Here is a 22860-nt window from a genome sequence, read left to right as displayed (position 1 = left end):
TGCTCAAGCCAGCGACCTTGGGGTCATGTCTATGATCCCTGCACTCAAGCTGGCAACTCTGTATTCAAGCTGATGAGCCCGTGCTCAAGTTGGCGACCTTGGGGTTTGGAACCTGGGACCTCAGCAACCCAGGTGGACGCTCTATTTATTGCACCACCACTGTTCAGGCTCATATTCTTTATAATGGTGTATATTACTGCATCAGTAGAAAAGTGAACTATTTTCAAAAGCATCTTCCCAATATAAACAGGAAAGCCAAGCATTGATGTTTCCATTCATTCGCTTACACACCAAATGTCGCAAATTATTGTGGACACAGCAAATTCTGGCCCAAGATGCAGACAAACAGAGAATCAGTTGAAGGAACAGAAATGTTTAGCTTGGAGAAGAAGTGGGAGGGGTTCCTCAGGACCTGTAGGTCTGCAGTGTGAGGAGAGGACACGCAGGGAGCTGGCAAGGAAAACCTTGGTCAGCGTAAAAGGAAACCTCTTGACACTTTGGGCTGTCCAAGAAATAGACATGATTGTCTTGGCACACGGGGGATTTTCGACAGATGCATCAGACATGTCAGGGACGCTGTGGAAGACTCCTGGTGCTGCCAGGGAGGCTGCCCACAGTCACTGCCGACGCACCTCGCAGCACTGCTTCTGCAGGACCAGGAGCCCCATCCTTGCTGGGAGGAGGCCGGGAGAACACGCAACCAGACCTGGTGAGCCTGCTGGGCTGAGTCAATGGACACCTTGACTCAGCCCACTTTTCATTTCCCTCTGGCTTGCATCTTCCCCATGGCTAATTAGGTGCTTGTGGCTGTCCCCTCCTGGGACTGGAGGGTCGGTGTCAGCGAGCTACTCGTCCTAAGGGCTCAGCACTTCTGACAAAGGCTGTCTCTCTTGGGGAGGTCCTGGGGACAAGGGACAGGGCTGTTGGCTGTGAGGTGTCGGGAGACCACAGGAGCCGAATCACTGGGTGAGAATGGGCAGGGGGAGCTCTGACTGCTGAGGGAAGGCTGTGTGTTCAGGTCTGGCTCTCCCTTCTTTCCCAACAACACTCCCACTGCAGAGATTAGTACTGTGCTGACAGGGAGGAATGAAGGAAGCCATGGGAGTCCTTGCAGGGTGATGTTCAGAACACTAAACAGCTGGTCCATGGTGAGCACTGGACCAGCATCAGAATGGATGCTGGCTGGTTGGAATCCACCAATAGAGTGGATAGGCCCCAGCCCGCTGATATGTAAACTCCGCTGATATGTCTACTCCTCCAAGCTTGAGATACGGCACTGTTTGTTCATGTGACGCTGAGGCGAGAGGGCTTGGAGGCTCAATAATGTCCCCTAAGATTCCATGACCATGACTGGTTTCCTCCATCCCTAAATCAGCGGCCTTGGCCACACTGGGAGCCCCTTAGAAATGCAGAATTCGGGTGATCCCATCCCTGCTGACTCACATCCTGGGCTGTAACAAGGTCTCCAGGTGAGCTGCAGGCACCATGGAGATTCATATAAGGACAGAAAGCCTGCAAGAACTCATCTTGGGGCCTTTTCCCCAAAGTCAGAAATTACCCTAAGGATTTGTAGCTGGTAATTCGTCTTTGTGTGATTTGGGGGTACTTTGTGACATGTGGCCCCTGCCCATCAGCCCTGCAGACCTTGGTCCCCAGCTCCCCAAGACCCCTCCTCTGCTGTCATGCTCACCCTCTCGCTCCACTCGGTGAGGAACCAGCTCTTTGCGCAAGGTCCCATGTCACAGTTCTCTATGTCATTGGGCCGGAGCTTCATGTTGCATTCCTCGTCATCCACCACGTCCCCAATGTTGCTCACGCACTTCACGTCACGGGTTCTCTGCCCCACTCCGCAGGGCGCCGAGCACTACAATACAGCAAGGGGAAGTCAGTGGGTCAGTGGGAGGGAGGGCGGGCAGCAACAGCGCTAGGGGCTCCCCACTGGGATTGCCCTCCTTCCTGTCACCTGCCACTGAAGCAGAGGACTGCTGAGGCTCCCCTGTGCTGCTAGATCCCCAGTGATGTGATGCCACATGGGGAGGCATCCGCCCCGAAAATGCTGCAGCCCTTTTCTCTATGCCCATTTTTGATCTCTTGCCTACTTTGTTTGTCTGAGTTTCAGTTCTGTGGTCTATAAAGTGGGAGAGAAGATTGGGAGGAGGCGGCTCTACCAGCATTTCCAACCTTCACTCCTCCGTGACACATGAGAGAGACGGGAGGTTAAGCACGTGGTTCTTAAGGTCTGGGACTGGAGCCGGCAGGGGTGGCACGCACTGCTTTTACCCTATTGAGCTGTCACAGGCTACCACGTGCAAAAGCAGCTATCCAGACCCCATGGGCCAGGTCCCCTTCTAGAGGACTCAGGGTCCTTCCAAGTCAGGTTTTGGTAGGGGGAGGCGAGTGGCCGGGGGTGTTAGGGCGGAGCCACCCTCCGCGTACCGAGGTCCAGTCTGCGCGGATCTGCCACTCGCTGCAGATCTTGAGCTGGCAGGTGCTGGTGGTCTCCGGCTTGTCTAGGTGCTGGCATCGGTAGGGCTGCACCGTCAGGCTGCGGTTGGCATACACCTGGCGGCACAGGACCTGGCGGTGCTGCATGCCCAGGCCACAGGTTTTGCTGCACTCCGACCACTCCCCGATGTCCCAGCTGGCTCGGGGAGGAGAGAGTAACAGGGACAGGTCACTTCAATCAACAGGAAGAGGGAGGGAACTGAGCTGACTTACACAGAACGTCAGAATGCTTGTGGGTAACCCTTGCAGGACATTGCCTACCAGCCTGCCTCAGCGCCACCCAGCTCTGCAAAGACATTAACTTCGTTTGGCATGCTATTGGCCAACGAGTTTACACAATTCAAGAAAATTGAGAAAATACAATTAAATAATTTTTATCTAGTAAAAATAAACAAACAAACAAAGAACTTGAAAGCTTAGTTTCATTGCCCTGAAGAACCTTAACCCACTTTATAACTAACTTAGAGATCTGAGGCCAGCATTCTTTATTTTTCATTAACTATTTTATTTACATATCAGTTTCACATCTCTTCTGTCACCTTGCTTTGTCATTCCTTTGAGTAAGAGATCAGCACATGCTCATCATATGTTTGGATGATAATTATGTTTTAATTACTTTGAGAATTAAGTTTGGATCCCTGTTAGGGCTCTTCCTCCTTGTTCTTTTGAAATGTCCTACTTGTCATTCAATAATCAGTCCACAGTCTCTCCTGAGCCACTCCTCCTGGCTCCCCAGGTCGGTGTAGTATGACTTTAATTATTCTTTCTCTGCATACTGCTGTCCTACAATACTGACCACACGGACTGTGATTCTTTGCTTCCGTCTTTGTTCTTCTTACCAGGCTAACCCCTAATTGCTCCAGTTTCCCAAAGGGCAAGCTCCCTGCTAAATGCTACAAGAGCCTCCTGTGTCGATCCTGAAAGACAGGTAGGTGCTCTTTGCTAAACAGACTGCGTGTTCTGCATAGACCAAGTCCCATGTTTCTAAGTCAGATGGAGACTGATTTAAATATGAGATTTTATGTGCTACCAAGGTCATTCTTATGCACAAACCATCAGAGTAAACTGCAGCAGGGATGGAAGCAGAGGGGCTGCCTTACAAGGCTGGGCAGGGGAAGAGATTGCAGGGCTCCTCTTCGGGGGTCGGCTTCATGCTGGGGTCACAGGAGCTCTCGGGCACCTCCTCATGAGTGTTTCTGTGCACACAGCGGAAGACAGGATACTGTGACCCTGGAAGGACAAGCAGGACGCCTGAGTCACACGCACCTGAATGCTGGTCTCTGGTGGGGGTGACAGAGATCCAGGTGCCCGTGAAAAGAGGCCACAGAAACAGGATAGTTCACACAGACACCTTCCACACAGGTGCTCTGCTCAGCACTGTGGGTGCAAAGATGAGGGGGGCTAGTCCTTGCCCCCCACAAGTCTATTCGTGGATGTGGTTTGAAAGCGCTCACAGGCAGATCAAAACCATTTTCATAACAATTTGACATATCGCTATGCAGGGGAGAGATGATAAAATGGGCACAAATAATAACTTCCTGAAAGCTTTCTGGAGACATCAAAAGAAAGGGTCCTGGGGGCTCAAGTTGCATCCTGGAGAAGGGGGTGGGGGAACTGGGCATACCTGGGTCTTGGAGGGAAGGGACTGTCCAAGTTGCTGACCTGGGGGTCACAAATGCCTGACAAACTAGCCTTGAGCACCACATGCATTTAAGAGACAGTTAGGTTGAAGGAGGAAAATAAAATGGTTCAGGAATGGGCTCGAGGAATAGCTGGCCCCTTTGTAAGGCAATTTGCACCTTCCCCAAGTAAGCATGGATCCGGGGGCATTTCAGGTACTTGAATATACATCCACCTCCCATGGGACAGTGAGCTTCTCAGGGACAGCTAGTCCTTGTTCATCTTGGAATCCCTAGTGCCTAGCTCAATAAGAGTTTGTTGAATGAATATTTATTAGAGGTCTAATATTTATTTTTATAGCTAAAAAAATCATACTTATTGCCTCATCATTTTGTATTTTTAAAAAAGAACACAGTCTAGTTTCATTGGCTTAAAAAGGATAAGTCTGTTTTGGAAAGAAAGAATATGATGTCATTACTAGGTCTCAACTCAAAAAACAGCTGACTCACAAGTTGGCCTTTCTCTCTTTGCTACCCCCTAGTGGCAGTACAGAGGTATTACTAATGAATGTTTACAAAGTGAGAAAAGGAATCAACCCAACCTTCAGCCCCACTATTAGAAGAGTAAGACTCTTCCTCACAAAGAACTGCCTCCCCCCACTCCCCCATCTGGACTACTACACAATTCCTGCCCCTCTGAACACTATTATTAATTCTACAGCCCTGTCTTACTTAGCTCTGTTGCAAACTGGCCAGGCGTTTACAGCTTCTGAACTTCCAACTTGCTACAATTTTAACTAGCGAGAGAAATAACTTATATGTCTCAATAGTTCACCAGTTATAAGCAGCGTTTCCATGCTTCTCTAAGCTGGTCTTGCATGGCACTGAGCCAGAGGGGAGTTCTGGTAAGAAACTAGACTGCATGTGAGACAGTTTTGAACCTGAAATACCAGTTTGCTTCAAGTACTCTGGCAGTAAACATTTACAATGTAGCTATAACTTGAGACCATTATTTTAAAATAACGTCCCAATTAAGCACAATTATTAGCTGAGTAACAAGCAGTACGGACTGTAAAATTAATAGGAAGCAAAACCTTCTGTGGAATTAAGTTTTGCCCAGCGACAAATCTGCTTCCATTTAAGAAGAGATCTTTAATTAAATTCAACAAACATTAAGCACATTGTTCTGAGTTAAAAGGTGAACAAGATTTAGTACATGGCTTGCAGGGTACCCATTTGGGACACAGCTATTAAGGGATTAGTAAAAAAAATCTTATTTTTAGCCTGTACCTTTCCCTGCAGACCACATGGGTTTAACTTTCCTCCTTACAAGTTTGTGGGTTGGAAAGCAACAGTAACTACCCTAACCACTTGGCATTCAAGTGAGAGGGAAATTTAGTATATTCAGCCAGAAGGATACAGGTTACCATAGGAATGCTCCGTGTCTTGCAAAGATGGGCCCTGCTTGGGGCTCTCTGCACATGGCCTTTGCCTACCTTCCCCTGCCCTCTCTCTGCCGTTACAGTCCATCGTCCAGCCCCAACGTTTAATCAAGGAAATAAAAGTTGGAGGGAAGCTCCCTCTCTGTCTCCGATGGTGAGAAAATATCCGATCTATAATTCTTGACTCCAGTAACCACAATGGTTTCTTTCTTTGGTCAGCTTTGATCTCTGCAGAAAGGGAGACACCCGGCCATCTCTTCATTATTCAAGCACGCTATAGAATATTCCTCCAATTGCCAGCAAGCAGGAATATGTTGGTGAGGTCAAGTGCTAGCTGTGCTTCAGCAACAGGAAGAATCTTGGATCAGTCTGGCTGGGTTATATGTTGGGTATGTTGATCAAAACAGAAGTATGTTATGTTGGAGCAGGGAACTCTACCACAGGTAGAAGTCAGTAAAGCATTATGAGGAGATGGACAAAATAAGGAGCAAGAAGAACATAAATCACTCCAGTCTTAGAACTCCAAGAACCAACCAATCAAGCCAAGATTCTGACCAGCTAGGCAGAAGTCTTAGCAATGACTAGACAGAGTGAAGGCCACACCTGAGTGCCTGTGATAGGACCCCTCCTGCAACGAAGATTTCACGATGCTGAGAGTGTTTACAGAGAGGGAGATTCTGACGTGACAGGTGTAGAAATGTGTGGCCTGGTTAGTTTCGCCAGGAAGGACTGAAGAAGAGTTTGGGAGAGGGTCAGTGTGGGGACAAGTGACGAGGTCACAAGGTGGGACGGACGTGGGTTGTGTAGAGAAGAGCTGGACAGCACTGTGGACTCAACGTTTCTCGTCATGGCACAGTTGTCACTGCCGCTGACTGCCGTGAGAGGAGCTGGACGTTTGGCACACCCACACTACTCACCTGCCCTGCACGCTGACTGAGGAGCAAGGAGAGGTGTCCAAGGGCTACTGCCATTCATTACACGGAAGAAAAGGGCAGGCTAGGACTGGGAGAGATGGGAGGGTTAGAGGAATCTCTGTTTTTGTTCTATTTACAAGGCACTTCTCCTGGAGCTCTGTGGCCTGAGTATAGTATAGTTTATCAGGACAAAGAAGAGGATGGGAATGTCATTGTAGGCACTGAGTGACAGATGTGCATTGTGTGTGTTGTGTCTGTGTGTGTGTGTCCGCAGTGAAAAGGAGAAAGCCATCTAAGAACAATAATCAAATAATATGAAGATCTAGAGAAAAAGGTTCTTCAGTTTTGAATACATTAATCCACGTTATGTTAGTGATAAACAACCTTGTATATCCAGAGTGTATTGGAGGTGTAAACACTACCCTTAGACCTCTTCTCATGGCTGACATATCACACTTTCAATGTAGTGATGGCACAGCCGCTCAATCCAGAAGCCCTGGAGGAGTGCCAGCTGCATGCTTGGGGGTGATCCAGGGGCAGGGGGTGTCAAGAGTGCACTCATGGAGATGGCCAGGCCTGGCAGAGCTAGCACAGGAAGCCCCAGGGAAAAAGTGCCTGCCTCTGCCTTGTGGAATCAGGGAGGGCTTCACAGAGGAGGTGGTCTCTGAGCTAGATGGTGAAGTGTGAATAAGAGTGTGATGGCCAGAAGCTAGAGCACAGTAAGGGAGGTAGATTTTTATTTCAGTGTGGTCTATAAAGACTGGCAAGGTAGTGGGGGGCAAGGGGATCAGACTCTGGACACAGAGTCTTCCATCATGTCTGGTGCAGGAACCTGCTGAATGATCCCCTGGATGCTGCGGCCTTGTGCAGCGAGCACGGACCATACGAGCAGCAGGAGGTTGAGTTGGCACTTGCTTTTGTCCCAATCTAGTTTTGTCCACAAAGGTCTCCGGGCAGGGCTACATCTCACCCTGCTGGAAGGACTGGGCCAGGCTCTCTTTAAAGACGTGAATTGGAAGAGAATCTTTTCCATGTGCCGCTCCCAATATAAAGCCACATGGCAGCCGTTTTTATACTTTCTGTAACTTCGTTCCACCTGGTTCTGAGTGTATCTGGTTACTTTGACAGGTGCCACACAATGACCTAAACAGCAGACTACTTCGGTAATAACACATCTCCATCTCAGGTTCCTGTGCCCATTGCTCTTCATGCTGCTCACCTTTGCAGTGCCAGGGGCGGGTCCTCATTGAAAGGACTACTAACTCAATGTGTAATTATCTCTAGCTTTCTGCCTCCCTTTGCCAATGCTGATCTGTATCATTTCACTATGATACACTATCACCATGACCATAGCACCATTTCTGCTTTGTGAGTCCCTCAAGTGGATCACTGAGCCCAGGGGTGGTCCTGGGACCCCCAACACCACCCGCCGCCATGAGCCATCTCAGGGTGAGGCACACGAGGTGGCGTTTGTCAGGTCCTTGGGGTCTGGCTGCACAGCCCTCCCGTGGGGTCTGCCCTCCCGTGGGGTCTACCAGGGACACTGCGGTCCCCGCGAGCTCACCTTTCCCACAGGTCATGGAACATTCTGTGGTCCCTAGCTGCTTCCAATTGTGATCGCGGCTTCTCCGTGGGGGCTGTGGAGCTGGTGGCACTAAATTTTCTGGTTGGTGGGAAGAAAATCTATCTGGACGCCTGACTGGGAAGCTCTGCGCTGATTCGAAGGTGAACATTTCAGATGCCTCCCCGTGCATGTCTTCCTTCTCCTCTGTCCGCACCTTCGCATCCCCCTCCTCTGGGCTCCCCTCTGCTGGCAGCAGCTGGCCGTTGAAGGGCTCACCTAGGAGAGGAGAGGCCATGCACACCCAGATGTGAGTCTAGTTTGGATGATGAGTTTTGCAGAGGACCCTGCTCAACGTTAAAGATCCGGTAGCATAAGACCATTTCTAATTCATAGCACATATATGGAAAATAAGAGACACTAATTTCTCTAATGTTTAAAACATTACACCGGGGAACAAAATTTTTGTTGCATCCACAAAAACACTTGTTCTTACCTAATTCGAGTGTGCTGATCTCAAATCTGACATTAGTTTTTCTCTGTAAGCTACAGTTTTTTTGCAATTCAAGATTTTAGGTTTTCATCTTATTGTAAAATTTTCAACATTTAGTTTAACATAATAAAGTAGAATGTCTTCTTGGGCATCATCTTTGTGAAAATATAATAATTTATATAATGCAGTAAATACACTAAAAGATATGATTGCATCAGAATTTGTCTACAATTTTGAAATAGAACATATTTTTTATTATTTTTTTATTTTTATTTTTTTTTCTATTTTTCTGAAGCTGGAAATGGGGAGAGACAGTCAGACAGACTCCCGCATGCGCCCGACCAGGATCCACCCGGCACGCCCACCAGGGGCGACGCTCTGCCCACCAGGGGGCGACGCTCTGCCCACCAGGGGGCGATGCTCTGCCCCTCCGGGCGTCGCTCTGCTGCGACCAGAGCCACTCTAGCGCCTGGGGCAGAGGCCAAGGAGCCATCCTCAGCGCCCGGGCCATCTTTGCTCCAATGGAGCCTTGGCTGCGGGAGGGGAAGAGAGAGACAGAGAGGAAGGAGGGGGTGGGGGTGGAGAAGCAAATGGGCACTTCTCCTATGTGCCCTGGCTGGGAATCGAACCCGGGTCCCCCGCACGCCAGGCCGACGCTCTACCGCTGAGCCAACTGGCCAGGGCCAAAATAGAACATATTAAAACACTTATTTTAATTATAAAATTTGTGTAAAACTTATTTAAATTCTATTCAGGCAAAAATTTGTGTTTGTAGCTCTTGCGATTGTGTACTTGTTGAGGACAATCTCATTTGATGCTCCAGCAGTAGTCTGTTCATCACTAACAGGTCCAAGATTTTCAGAAAACTTATCAAGGTGACTGTTCAGGAAGTGAATCTTTTTTTTTTTTAAGTATCTTATTATTTATTTATTTATTTATTTATTTTTTACAGAGACAGAGAGAGAGTCAGAGAGAGGGACAGATAGGGACAGACAGACAAGAACAAAGAGAGATGAGAAGCATCAATCATCAGTTTTTTGTTCCGACACCTTAGTTGTTCATTGATTGCTTTCTCATATATGCCCTGACCATGGGCCTTCAGCAGACCAAGTAACCCCTTGCTCAAGCCAGCGACCTTGGGTCCTACCTGGTGAGCTTTTGCTCAAACCAGATGAGCCCGCACTCAAGCTGGTGAACTTGGGGTCTTGAACCTGGGTCCTCTGCATCCCAGTCTGACGCTCTATCCACTGTGCCACTGCCTGGTCAGGCCAGGAAGTGAATCTTTTTTTTTTTAATAAATTTTTATTAATGGTAATGGGATGACATTAATAAATCAGGGTACATATATTCAAAGAAAACATGTCTAGGTTATTTTGTCATCAAATTATGTTGCAAACCCCTCGCCCAAAGTCAGATTGTCCTCCGTCACCCTCTATCTAGTTCTCTGTGCCCCTCCCCCTCCCCCTAACTCTCTCCCTCCCTCCCTCCCATGTCCTCCCTCCCCCCCACCCTTGGTAACCACCACACTCTTGTCCATGTCTCTTAGTCTCATTTTTATGTTCCACCAATGTATGGAATCATGTAGTTCTTGTTTTTTTCTGATTTGCTTACTTCACTCCTTATAATGTTATCAAGATCCCACCATTTTGCTGTAAATGATCTGATGTCATCATTTCTTATGGCTGAGTAGTATTCCATAGTGTATATGTGCCACGTCTTCTTTATCCAGTCTTCTATTGAAGGGCTCTTTGGTTGTTTCCATGTCTTGGCCACTGTGAACAGTGCTGCAATGAACATGGGGCTACATGTGTCTTCACGTATCAATGTTTCTGAGGTTTTGGGGTATATACCCAGTAGAGGGATTGCTGGGTCATAAGGTAGTTCTATTTTCAGTTTTTTGAGGAACCACCATACTTTCCTCCATAATGGTTGTACTACTTTACATTCCCACCAACAGTGAATGAGGGTTCCTTTTTCTCCACAGCCTCTCCAACATTTGCTATTACCCGTCTTGTTGATAATAGCTAATCTAACAGGAGTGAGGTGGTATCTCATTGTAGTTTTGATTTGCATTTCTCTAATAACTAATGAAGCTGAGCATCTTTTCATATATCTGTTGGCCATTTGTATCTCTTCCTGGGAGAATTGTCTGTTCATGTCCTCTTCCCATTTTTTTATTGGATTGTTTGTTTGTTTGTTGTTGAGTTTTATGAGTTCTTTGTAAATTTTGGATATTAGGCCCTTATCTGAGCTGTCGTTTGAAAATATCAGTTCCCATATAGTTGGCTGTCTGTTTATTTTGATATCAGTTTCTCTTGCTGAGCAAAAACTTTTAATTCTGATGTAGTCCCATTCATTTATCTTTGCCTTCACTTCTCTTGCCATTGGAGTCAAGTTCATAAAATGTTCTTTAAAACCCAGGTCCATGATTTTAGTACCTATGTCTTCTTCTATATACTTTATTGTTTCAGGTCTTATATTTAGGTCTTTGATCCATTTTGAATTAATTTTAGTACACGGGGACAGGCTGTAGTCGAGTTTCATTCTTTTGCATGTGGCTTTCCAGTTTTCCCAACACCATTTGTTGAAGAGGCTTTCTTTTCTCCATTGTGTGTTGTTGGCCCCTTTATCAAAGATTATTTGACCATATATATGTGGTTTTATTTCTGGGCTTTCTATTCTGTTCCATTGGTCTGAGTGTCTATTTTTTTTGCCAATACCATGCTGTTTTGATTATCGTGGCCCTATAATATAGTTTAAAGTCAGGTATTGTAATGCCCCCAGCTTCATTCTTTTTCCTTAGGATTGTTTTGGCTATTCGGGGTTTTTTTATAGTTCCATATAAATCTGATGATTTTTTGTTCCATTTCTTTAAAAAATCTCATAGGGATTTTGATGGGAATTGCATTAAATTTGTATATTGCTTTGGGTAATATGGCCATTTTGATTATATTTATTCTTCCTATCCAAGAACAAGGAATATTTTTCCATCTCATTGTATCTTTTTCGATTTCCCTTAACAATGCTTTGTAATTTTCATTATATAGGTCCTTTACGTTCTTTGTTATGTTTATTCCTAGGTATTTTATTTTTTTTGTTGCAATCGTGAAGGGGATTATTTTTTTGAGTTCGTTTTCTAATATTTCATTGTTGGCATATAGAAAGGCTATGGACTTTTGTATGTTAATTTTGTATCCTGCGACTTTACTGTATTGGTTTATTGTTTCTAATAATCTTTTTGTGGAGTCCTTTGGGTTCTCGATGTATAGGATCATATCATCAGCAAAAAGTGATACCTTTACTTCTTCTTTTCCGATATGGATGCCTTTTATTTCTTTGTCTTGTCTGATTGCTCTGGCCAGAACTTCTAGCACCACGTTGAATAAGAGTGGAGAGAGTGGACAACCCTGTCTTGTTCCTGATTTAAGGTAGAAAGTCCTCAGTTTTATGCCGTTTAATAGGATGTTGGCTGATGGTTTATCATATATGGCCTTTATCATGTTGAGATATTTTCCTTCTATACCCATTTTGTTGAGAGTCTTAAACATAAAATTGTGTTGTATTTTATCAAAAGCCTTTTCTGCATCTATTGATAAGATCATGTGGTTTTTGTTCTTTGTTTTGTTGATATGGTGTATTACGTTAACCGTTTTGCGTATGTTGAACCATCCTTGAGATTCTGGGATGAATCCCACTTGATCATGATGTATTATTTTTTTAATATGTTGTTGTATTTGATTTGCCAGTATTTTGTTTAGTATTTTAGCATCTGTATTCATTAGAGATATTGGTCTGTAGTTTTCTTTCTTTGTGCCATCCTTGCCAGGTTTTGGTATGAGGGTTATGTTGGCCTCATAAAATGTGTTTGGAAGTATTGCTTCTTCTTCAATTTTTTGGAAGACTTTGAGTAGAATAGGAACCAAGTCTTCTTTGAATGTTTGATAGAATTCACTAGTATAACCGTCTGGGCCTGGACTTTTATTTTTGGGGAGATTTTTAATAGTTTTTTCTATTTCCTCCCTGCTGATTGGTCTGTTTAGGCTTTCTGCTTCTTCATGACTCAGTCTAGGAAGGTTGTATTGTTCTAGGAATTTATCCATTTCTTCTAGATTGTTGTATTTGGTGGCATATAATTTTTCATAGTATTCTACAATAATTCTTTGTATTTCTATGATGTCTGTGGTGATCTCTCCTCTTTCATTTTGGATTTTATTTATTTGAGTCCTGTGTCTTTTTTCCTTGGTGAGTCTTGCCAAGGGTTTGTCAATTTTGTTGATCTTTTCAAAGAACCAGCTCCTTGTTTTATTGATTTTTTCTATAGTTTTTCTGTTCTCTATTTCATTTATTTCTGCTCTGATTTTTATTATCTCCTTTCTTCGGCTGGTTTTGGGTTGTCTTTGTTCTTCTTTTTCTAGTTCCTTAAGGTGTGAAGTTAAGTGGTTTACTTCGGCTCTCTCTTGTTTGTTCATATAGGCCTGAAGTGATATGAACTTTCCTCTTATTACTGCTTTTGCTGCATCCCAGAGACTCTGATATGTCGTATTTTCATTTTCATTTGTCTGTATATATCTTTTGATCTCTGCGCTTATTTCTTCTTTGACCCATTCATTTTTTAGAAGTATGTTGTTTAGTTTCCACATTTTTGTGGGTTTTTCCCCCTCTTTTTTGCAGTTGAATTCTAGTTTCAAGGCTTTATGATCAGAAAATATGCTTGGTACAATTTCAATTTTTCTAAATTTGCTGATATTGTCTTTGTGGCCCAACATATGGTCAATTCTTGAGAATGTTCCATGTACACTAGAGAAAAATGTATACTCTGTCGCTTTGGGATGAAGTGTCCTGTAGATGTCTATCATATCCAGGTGTTCTAGTATTTCGTTTAAGGCCACTATATCTTTATTGATTCTCTGTTTGGATGACCAATCTAGAGCCGTCAGCGGTGTATTGAGGTCTCCAAGTATGATTGTATTTTTGTTAGTTTTTGTTTTAAGGTCAAGAAGTAGCTGTCTTATATATTTTGGTGCTCCTTGGTTTGGTGCATATATATTAAGGATTGTTATGTCTTCTTGATTCAACTTCCCCTTAATCATTATGAAATGACCATTTTTGTCTCTGAGTACTTTTTCTGTCTTGTAGTCAGCATTATTAGATATGAGTATTGCTACACCTGCTTTTTTTTGGGTGTTGTTTGCTTGGAGTATTGTTTTCCAGCCTTTCACTTTGAATTTGTTTTTATCCTTGTTGCTTAGATGTGTTTCTTGTAGGCAGCATATAGTTGGATTTTCTTTTTTAATCCATTCTGCTACTCTGTGTCTTTTTATTGGTAAGTTTAATCCATTTACATTTAGTGTAATTATTGACACTTGTGGGTTCCCTACTGCCATTTTATAAATTGCTTTCTGTTAGTTTTGTATCTAGTTTGTTTCTTCTCTTTTGTTTTTCTATCATTTGTTTTTGTTTGTTTGTGTTCCATACTTCTTTCCTCTGTTGCTACCTTTTTTAAGTCAAGTGTTTTTGTGGTGGTTTTTTTAAGGGTGGTTACCATTAAGTAATGAAAAGTGTACCTACCATATTCATTGTAGTACCCTATCTTATAAGTATTTCTGCACTTCATCATCCTTTGCTACTGTTAATCTCCATCCTCTCCCCCCTTTTTTTCCTTTGTTGTCACAGTTTAAGTTTGGTTTTATTGTGTTCTTGGTGGAGCTGTTACTTGTGGTGTTGTTTTCTTTTGTTCTTTGAATCTGGTTGGAAAACCCCCCTTAGTATTTCCTGGAGTGGGGGCTTTCTGTTGATAAATTCTCTCATCTTTTCTGTATTTGTGAATGTTTTTATATCTCCTTCATACTTGAAGGATAGCTTTGATGGGTATAGTATTCTTGGCTGAAAGTTCCTCTCTTTCAGGGCTTTAAATATTGGGGTCCACTCTCTTCTAGCTTGTAGAGTTTCTGCTGAGAAATCTGATGATAATCTAATAGGCCTTCCTTTATATGTTGTACTCTTCTTTTCCCTGGCTGCCTTGAGAATTTTTTCTTTGTCATTGGTTTGTGTCATCTTTATTATGATGTGCCTTGGAGTGGGTTTGTTGGGGTTAAGAAAACTTGGTGTTCTGTTTGCTTCTTGAATTTGAGGCTTTAGTTCCTTCCACAGGCTTGGCAAGTTCTCGTCTATTATTTGTTTGAGTATATTCTCCATTCCATTTTCTTTCTCTTCTCCCTCTGATATACCTATTATTCTTATGTTATTCTTTCTGATGGAGTCAGACAATTCCTGTAGGGCTTTCTCATTTTTTATTATTTTTGAGTCTCTTTCTTCTTCTCTCTGTTGTGCCTCAAGTTGTTTGTCTTCTATTTCACTAATCCTATCTTCAATCTGGGCTGTTCTGTTAGCTAAGCTTGTTACCTCGTTTTTCAGCTCGTGAATTGAGTTTTTCATTTCTGTTTGATTTGTTTTTATAGTTTCAATTTCCTTGGTAATATATTCTTTGTGTTCATTGAGTTGTTTTCTGATCTCCCTATATTGCCTTTCTGTGTTTTCTTGTATATCTCTGAGTATTTTTAAGATTTCTATTTTAAATTCTCTGTCATTTAGCTCCAAGGCTGCCAATATGTTAAGTCTTTTCTCCATAGATTTTTCCACATCTATTTGTGTTACCTCTCTTTCTTTTGTATCCATAATATTCGATTTCCTCTTTCTTATCGGCATCTGAGGGTGGTCTTATTGATAGCACTAATTAGAATTAATAAAGAGTAAAAAGGAAAAAAAAAAAAGAAGAAAAAAAAAGGGTAAAACACCCCACAAAAAAAAACAGTAATAATTTATTATTTCCCCCTTTTTTTCTCTCTTCTCTTTCCCTCCTCTCCCCTCCTCAGGGAAATATCGTGCCTATAATGGAGGGCCTGATTTGGGGTGAAGAGTTCAAGGGGCAAAAAAAAGGGAGTAGGGACCTACTAAATGCAAAAAAAAAAAAAAAAGGAAGAAAATCTTAGACAAGCATAAGATGATTTGCTTGTAAGTGATGGTCAACTAAGAGATCTAATGAGAGGGATAAGAGGGAATCAGAAAAAAGGACCAAAAAAGAATAATAAAGAAGAAAAAATAAAAATAATAAGTAAAAATCTGTTGTATTAAGTGGAGCGAAGACTAAATACAATGGAGACCTTGGGTTGGGAGGACCCAAAATGCCACAAAAATAAACAAACAAGAGAAAAAAAAATAAAAACAAAAGCAAAAAAGAGAAATAAAGCCAAAAAAAAGCCTTGAGTCCCAAATTAACTAATTTGTTCGTGATTGAGGATTATATGGGAGGAAAGTAAAATGAGAAAAGAAAAAACGAATAGAAAGGAAAAAATAAGAAAAAGAGAACAACGAAGGAAGAAATAAAATAGGAGGAGAAAAAAACAAAGCAAGACAAAAAAAAAACAAAAAAAAAACAAAAGAGGAGAGAGTGAGAGTTAAGTGTTTTGGAGTATAACCTTAAAGGAGGGTGAGGATGAAGAAGAAAAATAAAATGCAACACTCATGGGTAGTGTAGTTCAAGAAAGGGGAAGCATAAGATGGGCAGAGAATAGAAGGACCGAGGTGGAGGAAATAAAGGCAAAAAGATAGAAGAAACAAACAACAACAACAACAAAAAAAAAATTAGTGGATCAAGTTATAAAGTCTGTGGGTTTTTCTTGATTTTGAGAGGTTAACTTCTTCCTTTTTCTTTTTTCTCCCTCTTCCTAGTCGGTGACTCTGTACCCCAGGCTCTGCCCCTGTGTTACTCTTAGGTAGGGATTTGCAGTTGATGGGATTCTATGGCAATGTCATATAATTGGCTTTAGTCTTGCTGGAAGTAAAGGCTTGTTGGCGTTTGTAGGGTCCAATGATGAGAGAGTTTGCTTTCCTGGATTCTCTCTCCTAGACCCCCCTTTCTGAATTAGCAGCCTGGTGATCCAGCTATAAGGCTGCAACTGCTTCTGCCTGGGGAGTAAGAGGCTCAAAGAGCTGGGAAATCCCCACTCTATCCCCACTCAGTGCAAGGCTTTGGGAAAGGCTCTGAGAGTCAGGGCCTCCAGTGTAATCAGGCGGGGGTGGGAGTCAATTGTTGTCAAGGTGACTGTTCAGCGCCTATCATTTAGTTGGACCTCTCAACCCAGGCTTTCCACACTTTGTAGCCTGTTTTTGCAGGGAAGAAGAGGCACTAGTCTCTGCTTACGACTAGTGTAGTATAGACCTTATTATCTGCCAAGTCCTTCTTGTTAGCGTTTATCCCTGAATATGGAGGCTCTATCAATCAGAAGTTGCCCCCGCCCCTTTAGCGAGAGGCACTAAAAAATATCACGCCTCTTGTCTTGGATCGCTGAACTGAGAGAGATCTTATCAATTAGAACCGAGGGTGCGCAGATTTTATGGGTTAAGCTAATTTCAGTGATTGGGTCGCAGCTGTGTTTCCGAAGGTATTTTAGGCTGCCTGCGCGCGCCCCTCCCCCAACGCTTGATTGTTAGCTTGAATGGCTGGGTGAGGTGCCCCGCCCACGGAGAGAATCTCCCAAGCCTCTCCTGCTCGCCCCGCCGCTGGCGGCTGGACCGCACCAGGCGCAGGATAATGGAGCCCCCTGGGTGTGCGGGCCAGTAGGGCGCCCTGGGTGCGTGGAATGCCCAAGGCACGCGCGTGAATGGGGCGCTCCGGGCACCGGTGGCCGGCGACCCCCACTCGCAGTGGTGCTCAACTGGACCGGGCGCGCGTGGCGGCTCGTGGCGGCTCACGGTGGCGGCTCGCGTCGGCCGCTCGCGGCGGCTCGTGGTTCCCAAGTATATGGGCTGACTCACCGCAGGCGCACTCCCTCGTGGCTTGAATGAGCGTCGCTGCTGCGGTAGCTTCCTCCACACCCTCGTCTCTCAGATTCAAGTGATAACAGTCCTTTTGCTTTCAGTTTGTGTGGAACTCTGGAATGCTCCGAGGATAAATTTTTCTGTTTCTAGTTGATAAATTTGTTGTGATTTAGGGGAGAGCTGTCGGACGCGCTTCTCACGGCGCCATTTCCGTGACATCACTAATCTTAATGCTCATGTTACATCCAATGTTGCAGAAAGCCAACAGCATTCCTTGAACCAGAAGTTCATAGTTTTCTGCTTTTTTGTTGCCAAGGAAGTTCTTTGTAACTGCCACAAGGGACTGCCATGCTGCTTTTTTTTTTTTAATTAATTTTAATGGAGTGACATTGATAAATCAGGGTACATATGTTCAGAGAAAACATCTCTAGGTTATTTTGACATTTGATTATGCTGCATTCCCATCACCCAAAGTCCAGTTATCTTCCATCACCTTCTAACTGGTTTTCTTTGTGCCCCTCCCCTCCCCCAACCCCCTCCCTCTCCCCCCCCACCCTGTAACCTCCACACTCTTGTCCTTGTCTCTGAGTCTCATTTTTATGTCCCACCTATGTATGGAATCATACAATTCTTAGTTTTTTTCTGATTTACTTATTTCGCTCAGTATAATGTTATCAAGGTTCATCCATGTTGTTGCCATGCTGCTTTCTCCTCCTTATTCATCTTCCTGGCAAATTCTTCTTCACGTATGAGGATTTGAATTTGAGGTCCATCTAATACATCTTCTTTTATCTTCTCGAAAGACAAGGCAGGAAAAGCAGAAATAATACATTGAAAGCATTCACTTTCTCTATTCAAAGCCTGAACAAACTGCTTCATTAAGCGAAGTGTGATGTGAAGTGGGGGAAAAATGATACTGTCTCGATTAACTATAGGTTCATTCACAATATTCCAGAACTTCAAGTTTCGACCACTCCTTCTGTGTCCAGTGTTTCTCCCGAGCTCGGCTGTCCACAAACACAGAAAGCAAGGATACTTTGTGAAACCTCTCTGTTGTCCTAGCAGGAAATTTACCATTTTAAGATCCACACAAATGATCCAGTTATGCTCCTCATACTTTAGAAAGTCGAGGACAATTTTTATGACATTTTAATCTTCTCGCAGATGAGTTGAATAACCAATTGGAACCACTGGATAAACATTACCATTGTGTAGGAGAACACATTTCAGACTCCATTTAGAGCTGTCAAGAAATAGCCGCCATTCTGTTGGACTGTAAGTGGTAACACCTAGCTGGCTGAGAAGACTACTGGTATCATGACAGTAAAAAAAGTATTTGTCTTCGGAAAAAAAGTGCACAAAAATTTGTTCACGCTTCCTAAAATGGGATACTTTAGCTGACCGGTGAAGTACATTCTTTTCCTGAAGCCTGGAGGCTAATAGCTGCTTTCTTTGATAGGCCCAAATCTCTTACTAAGTCATTCAATTCGGGTTGGCTAAACTGCTGAGGGGTTAATGACTGCTTGGCATCAGAAGAAGACCCTTCAGATTCTACAACCATTTCCTCATGCATCTTATTAAATACACTTGATCACCATGTTCACTTTCTTCGTCCTTAGAAGAAATAAAACCATTGAAAACTGGAACCGGGGGTGTCTCAGAGTGTGGGATAGGTTGTATTGCTGAAGGAATATCAGGATATGTGATTATATGCCGTTTTTTCTTGCCGATGCCCTTTGTATGGATCAGACAGAAATAACAGTCACTGCTGTGGTCCTTAGGTTCACGCCAAACCATGGGAATTCCTTTGTGTTTTCCTTTTGTCCAGTCACAAAGCATTTCTACACAATTATGACACACAATATGAGGAGCCCAATTTTTGTCTTGATCGCCAAGGGGAACTTGAAAATAGGCAATATATGCACGTATCACAAATGATGAAATATTGCGCCTTTGAATTGAAGTGTGTAACAGCCACATATATAACAGAAGGTATCAGGACTATTCTTACAATTACGCCTACTCGAAGAAGCCATGATTTAATCTTAAAACAAAATAAGAGGGTGTTTTTATCAGATAATAATTTTTTTACATTTAAAAACAACTACAATTATGTAAAAGTGATGTTTGTAAAACATTAATTGCCTTGTGGTTATGTTCAATCCAAGAGTCGTTGCCCTTTAACTCCAATTTAAAAACCAATGCATGCCATTAACTGTAACAAAAAGAAATTAAAATTGCATAAAAATTAGAGTGTGCACCAAAAAATGGATTTCAGATTTGGAATCAGCGATGCAGAAATATATAGAAACAGTTTTAAAACCTCATGCAACAGAAAATGAAAAAAAAAAATTGTTCCCCAGTGAATAAGACAAAGACGAATATCCCAGTAGGAAAAAGCAGGCAAAGGCCAAGGGGAGGCAATTCACAGGAAGAGAAGTGGAGACAACCCAGTCAGACAAAAAAGATGTGCTCAACTTCACTCATAATTAAAGATCCACATGTGAAAACAAGAACAATAGCAACTCCATTTGCCTGACAATAAAGGTGAGTTGCTTTGGAAAACTCTTAAGTCCCTGGGTCCCTTGTTGAAGGTGCCAGAAAACATTCTCACGCACTGTAGGGAGCCTGAAAACATGACGCAGGTTTTGGAGAGCAATTTGGCAATAGCTGTCCAAGCACGTATTAGTTTAATACAAAATAAAGAGGAAAATTTTAGAGTTACTGTGGAATCCAGTTAAAACACGGGATTTTCTCTGCCTTTTCACCAATACTTTCTTAATTGGCCGCTTACAATACTTTGTGGTTTAAAATGTTATAAAACGTTATATGCAAATTAAACCAATAGAGTGGAGACCAGGTATACTATATAAATGAGACCATCTAAGCTGTTATCAGTCAAAAACATTTAAAAAATCTTTTGAGTACTTTTTAAATCTTCTTTTCCAAGTTAGAGGAAGGGAGAGAGAGATGGACTCCCACATGTGTCCCGACCTGGCAACCCTCATCTGGGGTTGATGCTCTGCCCATCTGGGGCCAGGCTTGCACCAAGCTATTTTTAGTGCCTGAAGTGGAGGCTCCAGACCATCCTCAGTGCCCAGGGCCAATGCACTTGAATCAAGCCATCTTTGTGGGACGGGAAGAGAGCGAAAGAGAGAAGGGGAAGTGGAAAGGGTGGAGAAGCAGATGGGCGCCTCTCCTCTGTGCCCTGACCCGGAATCAAGCCGGAGACATCCACACATTGGGCTGATGCTCTACCATTGAGCCAACTGGCCCAAGCCACTTTTGAATACTTTTTATGTACCCAGCACTGGGGGTGACCCCTCGCTGCTTCCCTCAACCAAACCAAATCAATCCAAACCTTTGACTGTAGTGCTTTCCTCTGTTTCGTGGACTGGAGAAGTGTTTAGAGAAGTTACTGACCTCCCTGAGGAAGCACAGCAAGGACGTGGCAGAGCTGGATTCAGGCCCTGTCATCCTGACTCAGCTGATATGGAGGATGAAGCCTGGTCCAGAGCATCCCTCCTCACCAACATTTTACAATGGACTCCTTCTGGGCCTGCCCCACCCCAGACAGCCGATCTCAGAACCCTTTGTTGTCTGTTAGGTGAAACCCATTATATGACTATATGATTTCAAACAGTCTGTCCCATTGCCCCTGTAAACCAGCATCCACCTCAGTGTCGGAACAGTTTGCTGCCTGGACTTGGTTCTCAGACTGTGCATTGCTCCTGGAAATGGCTTAAAAATTCTGTTGGGCTGGGTATGCTGACTTGGAATGTGAACAACACGTGTACCCCATGTGTCTGACATACACAAGCTGTTGTCTCCAGGTGGCCAGGTGGCTCCTCCCGACCTGTGACAATCAGGTAACGTAACTTTTGTGATTGGTGGCCCAGAAAAGGATGAATGGGCCAGATCTCACACCTGTCTCTTCTCTCTGTAGAATAGGCATTGGGCCAGGTAGCCTCTAGACTGTGTAACAAGCATAGGGCTAGGCACACAGGCTGGCCTAGGTCGCTGTGAGATCAGGGCAAACTCCAACCTCTAGAAGCTTCCGTTTCCTTACTCGTGAAATAAAGCTGATAATAGTCCCTCCCTCTGAGTGCGGTGGTGGGAATCCAATGAGCTAATCTAGGTGGAAGGCTCAGCTGTGTCCAGCATGCATGTGAGCAACTATCATCATCAATATTTCTGTCGAAAGATAGAAAAGATGGTCTTTTCCATTTGGATGGTGGGCTCCATCATCACCTGGTAAGAAAATATCTTGGAGCTCGGGTGCCGTGGTGGGCAAAAGCTACTTGCTCTGTCCACCAGCAGTGCCCACGGGGAAGAGGCAGATCGCCAGGTGGGAATTCAAAATTCTTTTCTGACAGGTCAGAGCAGTGTTAACAGAAGCAAGAGGCGACCAAGAGAAATGGCATTGGCGGACAGACTAGTGGCCCTCAGAGGATATCTATGTCCTTATTCCTGAAACCTCAACTATGTGACCTCACATGGTGAAGGGGACTTTGCAGATGTGATGAAATGGAATGTTTTGAGATGGAGAGATTGTCCTGGGTTGCCTGGGTGGCCCAAATAAATGTCCTTATAAGAAAGAGGCAGAAAAGTCAGGATCAGGGTCAGAAGAGAGGTGAAGGCCTGATTCCTCTGGCTGTGACGATAGAAGAAGGGGCCCTGAACCATGGTGTGCAAGTGGCCTCTGGGGAAAAGGCAAAAAGCAGATGTTCTTCTACGGCCTCTGAAGGCAGCATGGCCCAACGCCACCTTGTTTTGGCCCAGTGAGCCCATTTTGGACTTCTGACCATTAGAACTGTGAAATAGTGAGTCTGTGCTGCTTTGAGCCCCTGAGCTGGAGGTGACTTGTCACAACAGCCCTGGAAGCTAACAGCGCGTTTCCAAAGGAGGAGCTGGAAAGGAAGACCCAAAGTGCTCACTTCCTTTTGGAATCAAGTGAATGAAACACTCCCATCAGCCAAGGCTTGGACGAATGCTGACGCCTCCCCTGTCAGGGCCACCGATTCTGAAGCATTTTCCTAGGTTTTCCTCGTGTGGAATTAGAGACAGGGGGAAGTTCACAAGAAGAAAGAAGAGGCTTTAAAAAGAAGTGACCCACCTGCTGGGCAACCAAACAAGGAAGTTTACCTGGTCTCTTGTGAGGTGGCACCTGTGGGTTGATGGCATTCGTCCCCATGATAACATACTCGTAGTGGACTCCTGGGTTCGGCTGCTGGTGGATCATCTGGAAACACATAAGTCAACGTCACTGCCACTGGCTTGTAAGTCCCTGTCCTCCTGGCTTTGGTTTCGGTGGTATAAGTGGTACTAACTATAAATGAGAGGGTTGATTCACATCTAATACTGTTAGTGGAGCTGTGACAGATGAAGCCAAAACTATTTCCAGCTGGCTTTTTGTTATTTGCTTTTGAAGAAGGAAAAACTTAAAAAAGAACTAGGCTGAAAGTCAACATTTTATAACTTCTGAACAAGAAGTGGGGGCAACGGTAGT

General features: G+C 43.9%; 1 protein-coding gene across 2 annotated transcripts in view; it reads right to left on the bottom strand.

Moving 5' to 3' along the window:
* Window positions 1–22860, bottom strand: part of THSD4 (thrombospondin type 1 domain containing 4) — a 692972-nt gene that overhangs the window by 33164 nt on the left and 636948 nt on the right. For both annotated transcript variants that reach the window (XM_066277962.1, XM_066277963.1), the window contains 5 exons: window positions 22497–22593; window positions 8045–8320; window positions 3606–3735; window positions 2437–2641; window positions 1691–1864 (listed from right to left, as the gene is read on the bottom strand). In XM_066277962.1, coding sequence (XP_066134059.1) covers window positions 1691–1864; window positions 2437–2641; window positions 3606–3735; window positions 8045–8320; window positions 22497–22593 — 882 coding nt within the window. The remainder of the gene's footprint in view (window positions 1–1690; window positions 1865–2436; window positions 2642–3605; window positions 3736–8044; window positions 8321–22496; window positions 22594–22860) is intronic.

This window comes from Saccopteryx bilineata, chromosome 4 (assembly GCF_036850765.1).
Source record: "Saccopteryx bilineata isolate mSacBil1 chromosome 4, mSacBil1_pri_phased_curated, whole genome shotgun sequence".
Classification (NCBI taxonomy): domain Eukaryota; kingdom Metazoa; phylum Chordata; class Mammalia; order Chiroptera; family Emballonuridae; genus Saccopteryx; species Saccopteryx bilineata.
Note: the sequence above shows the minus strand (reverse complement) of the source record. Positions and strands in the feature narration are given on the sequence as shown.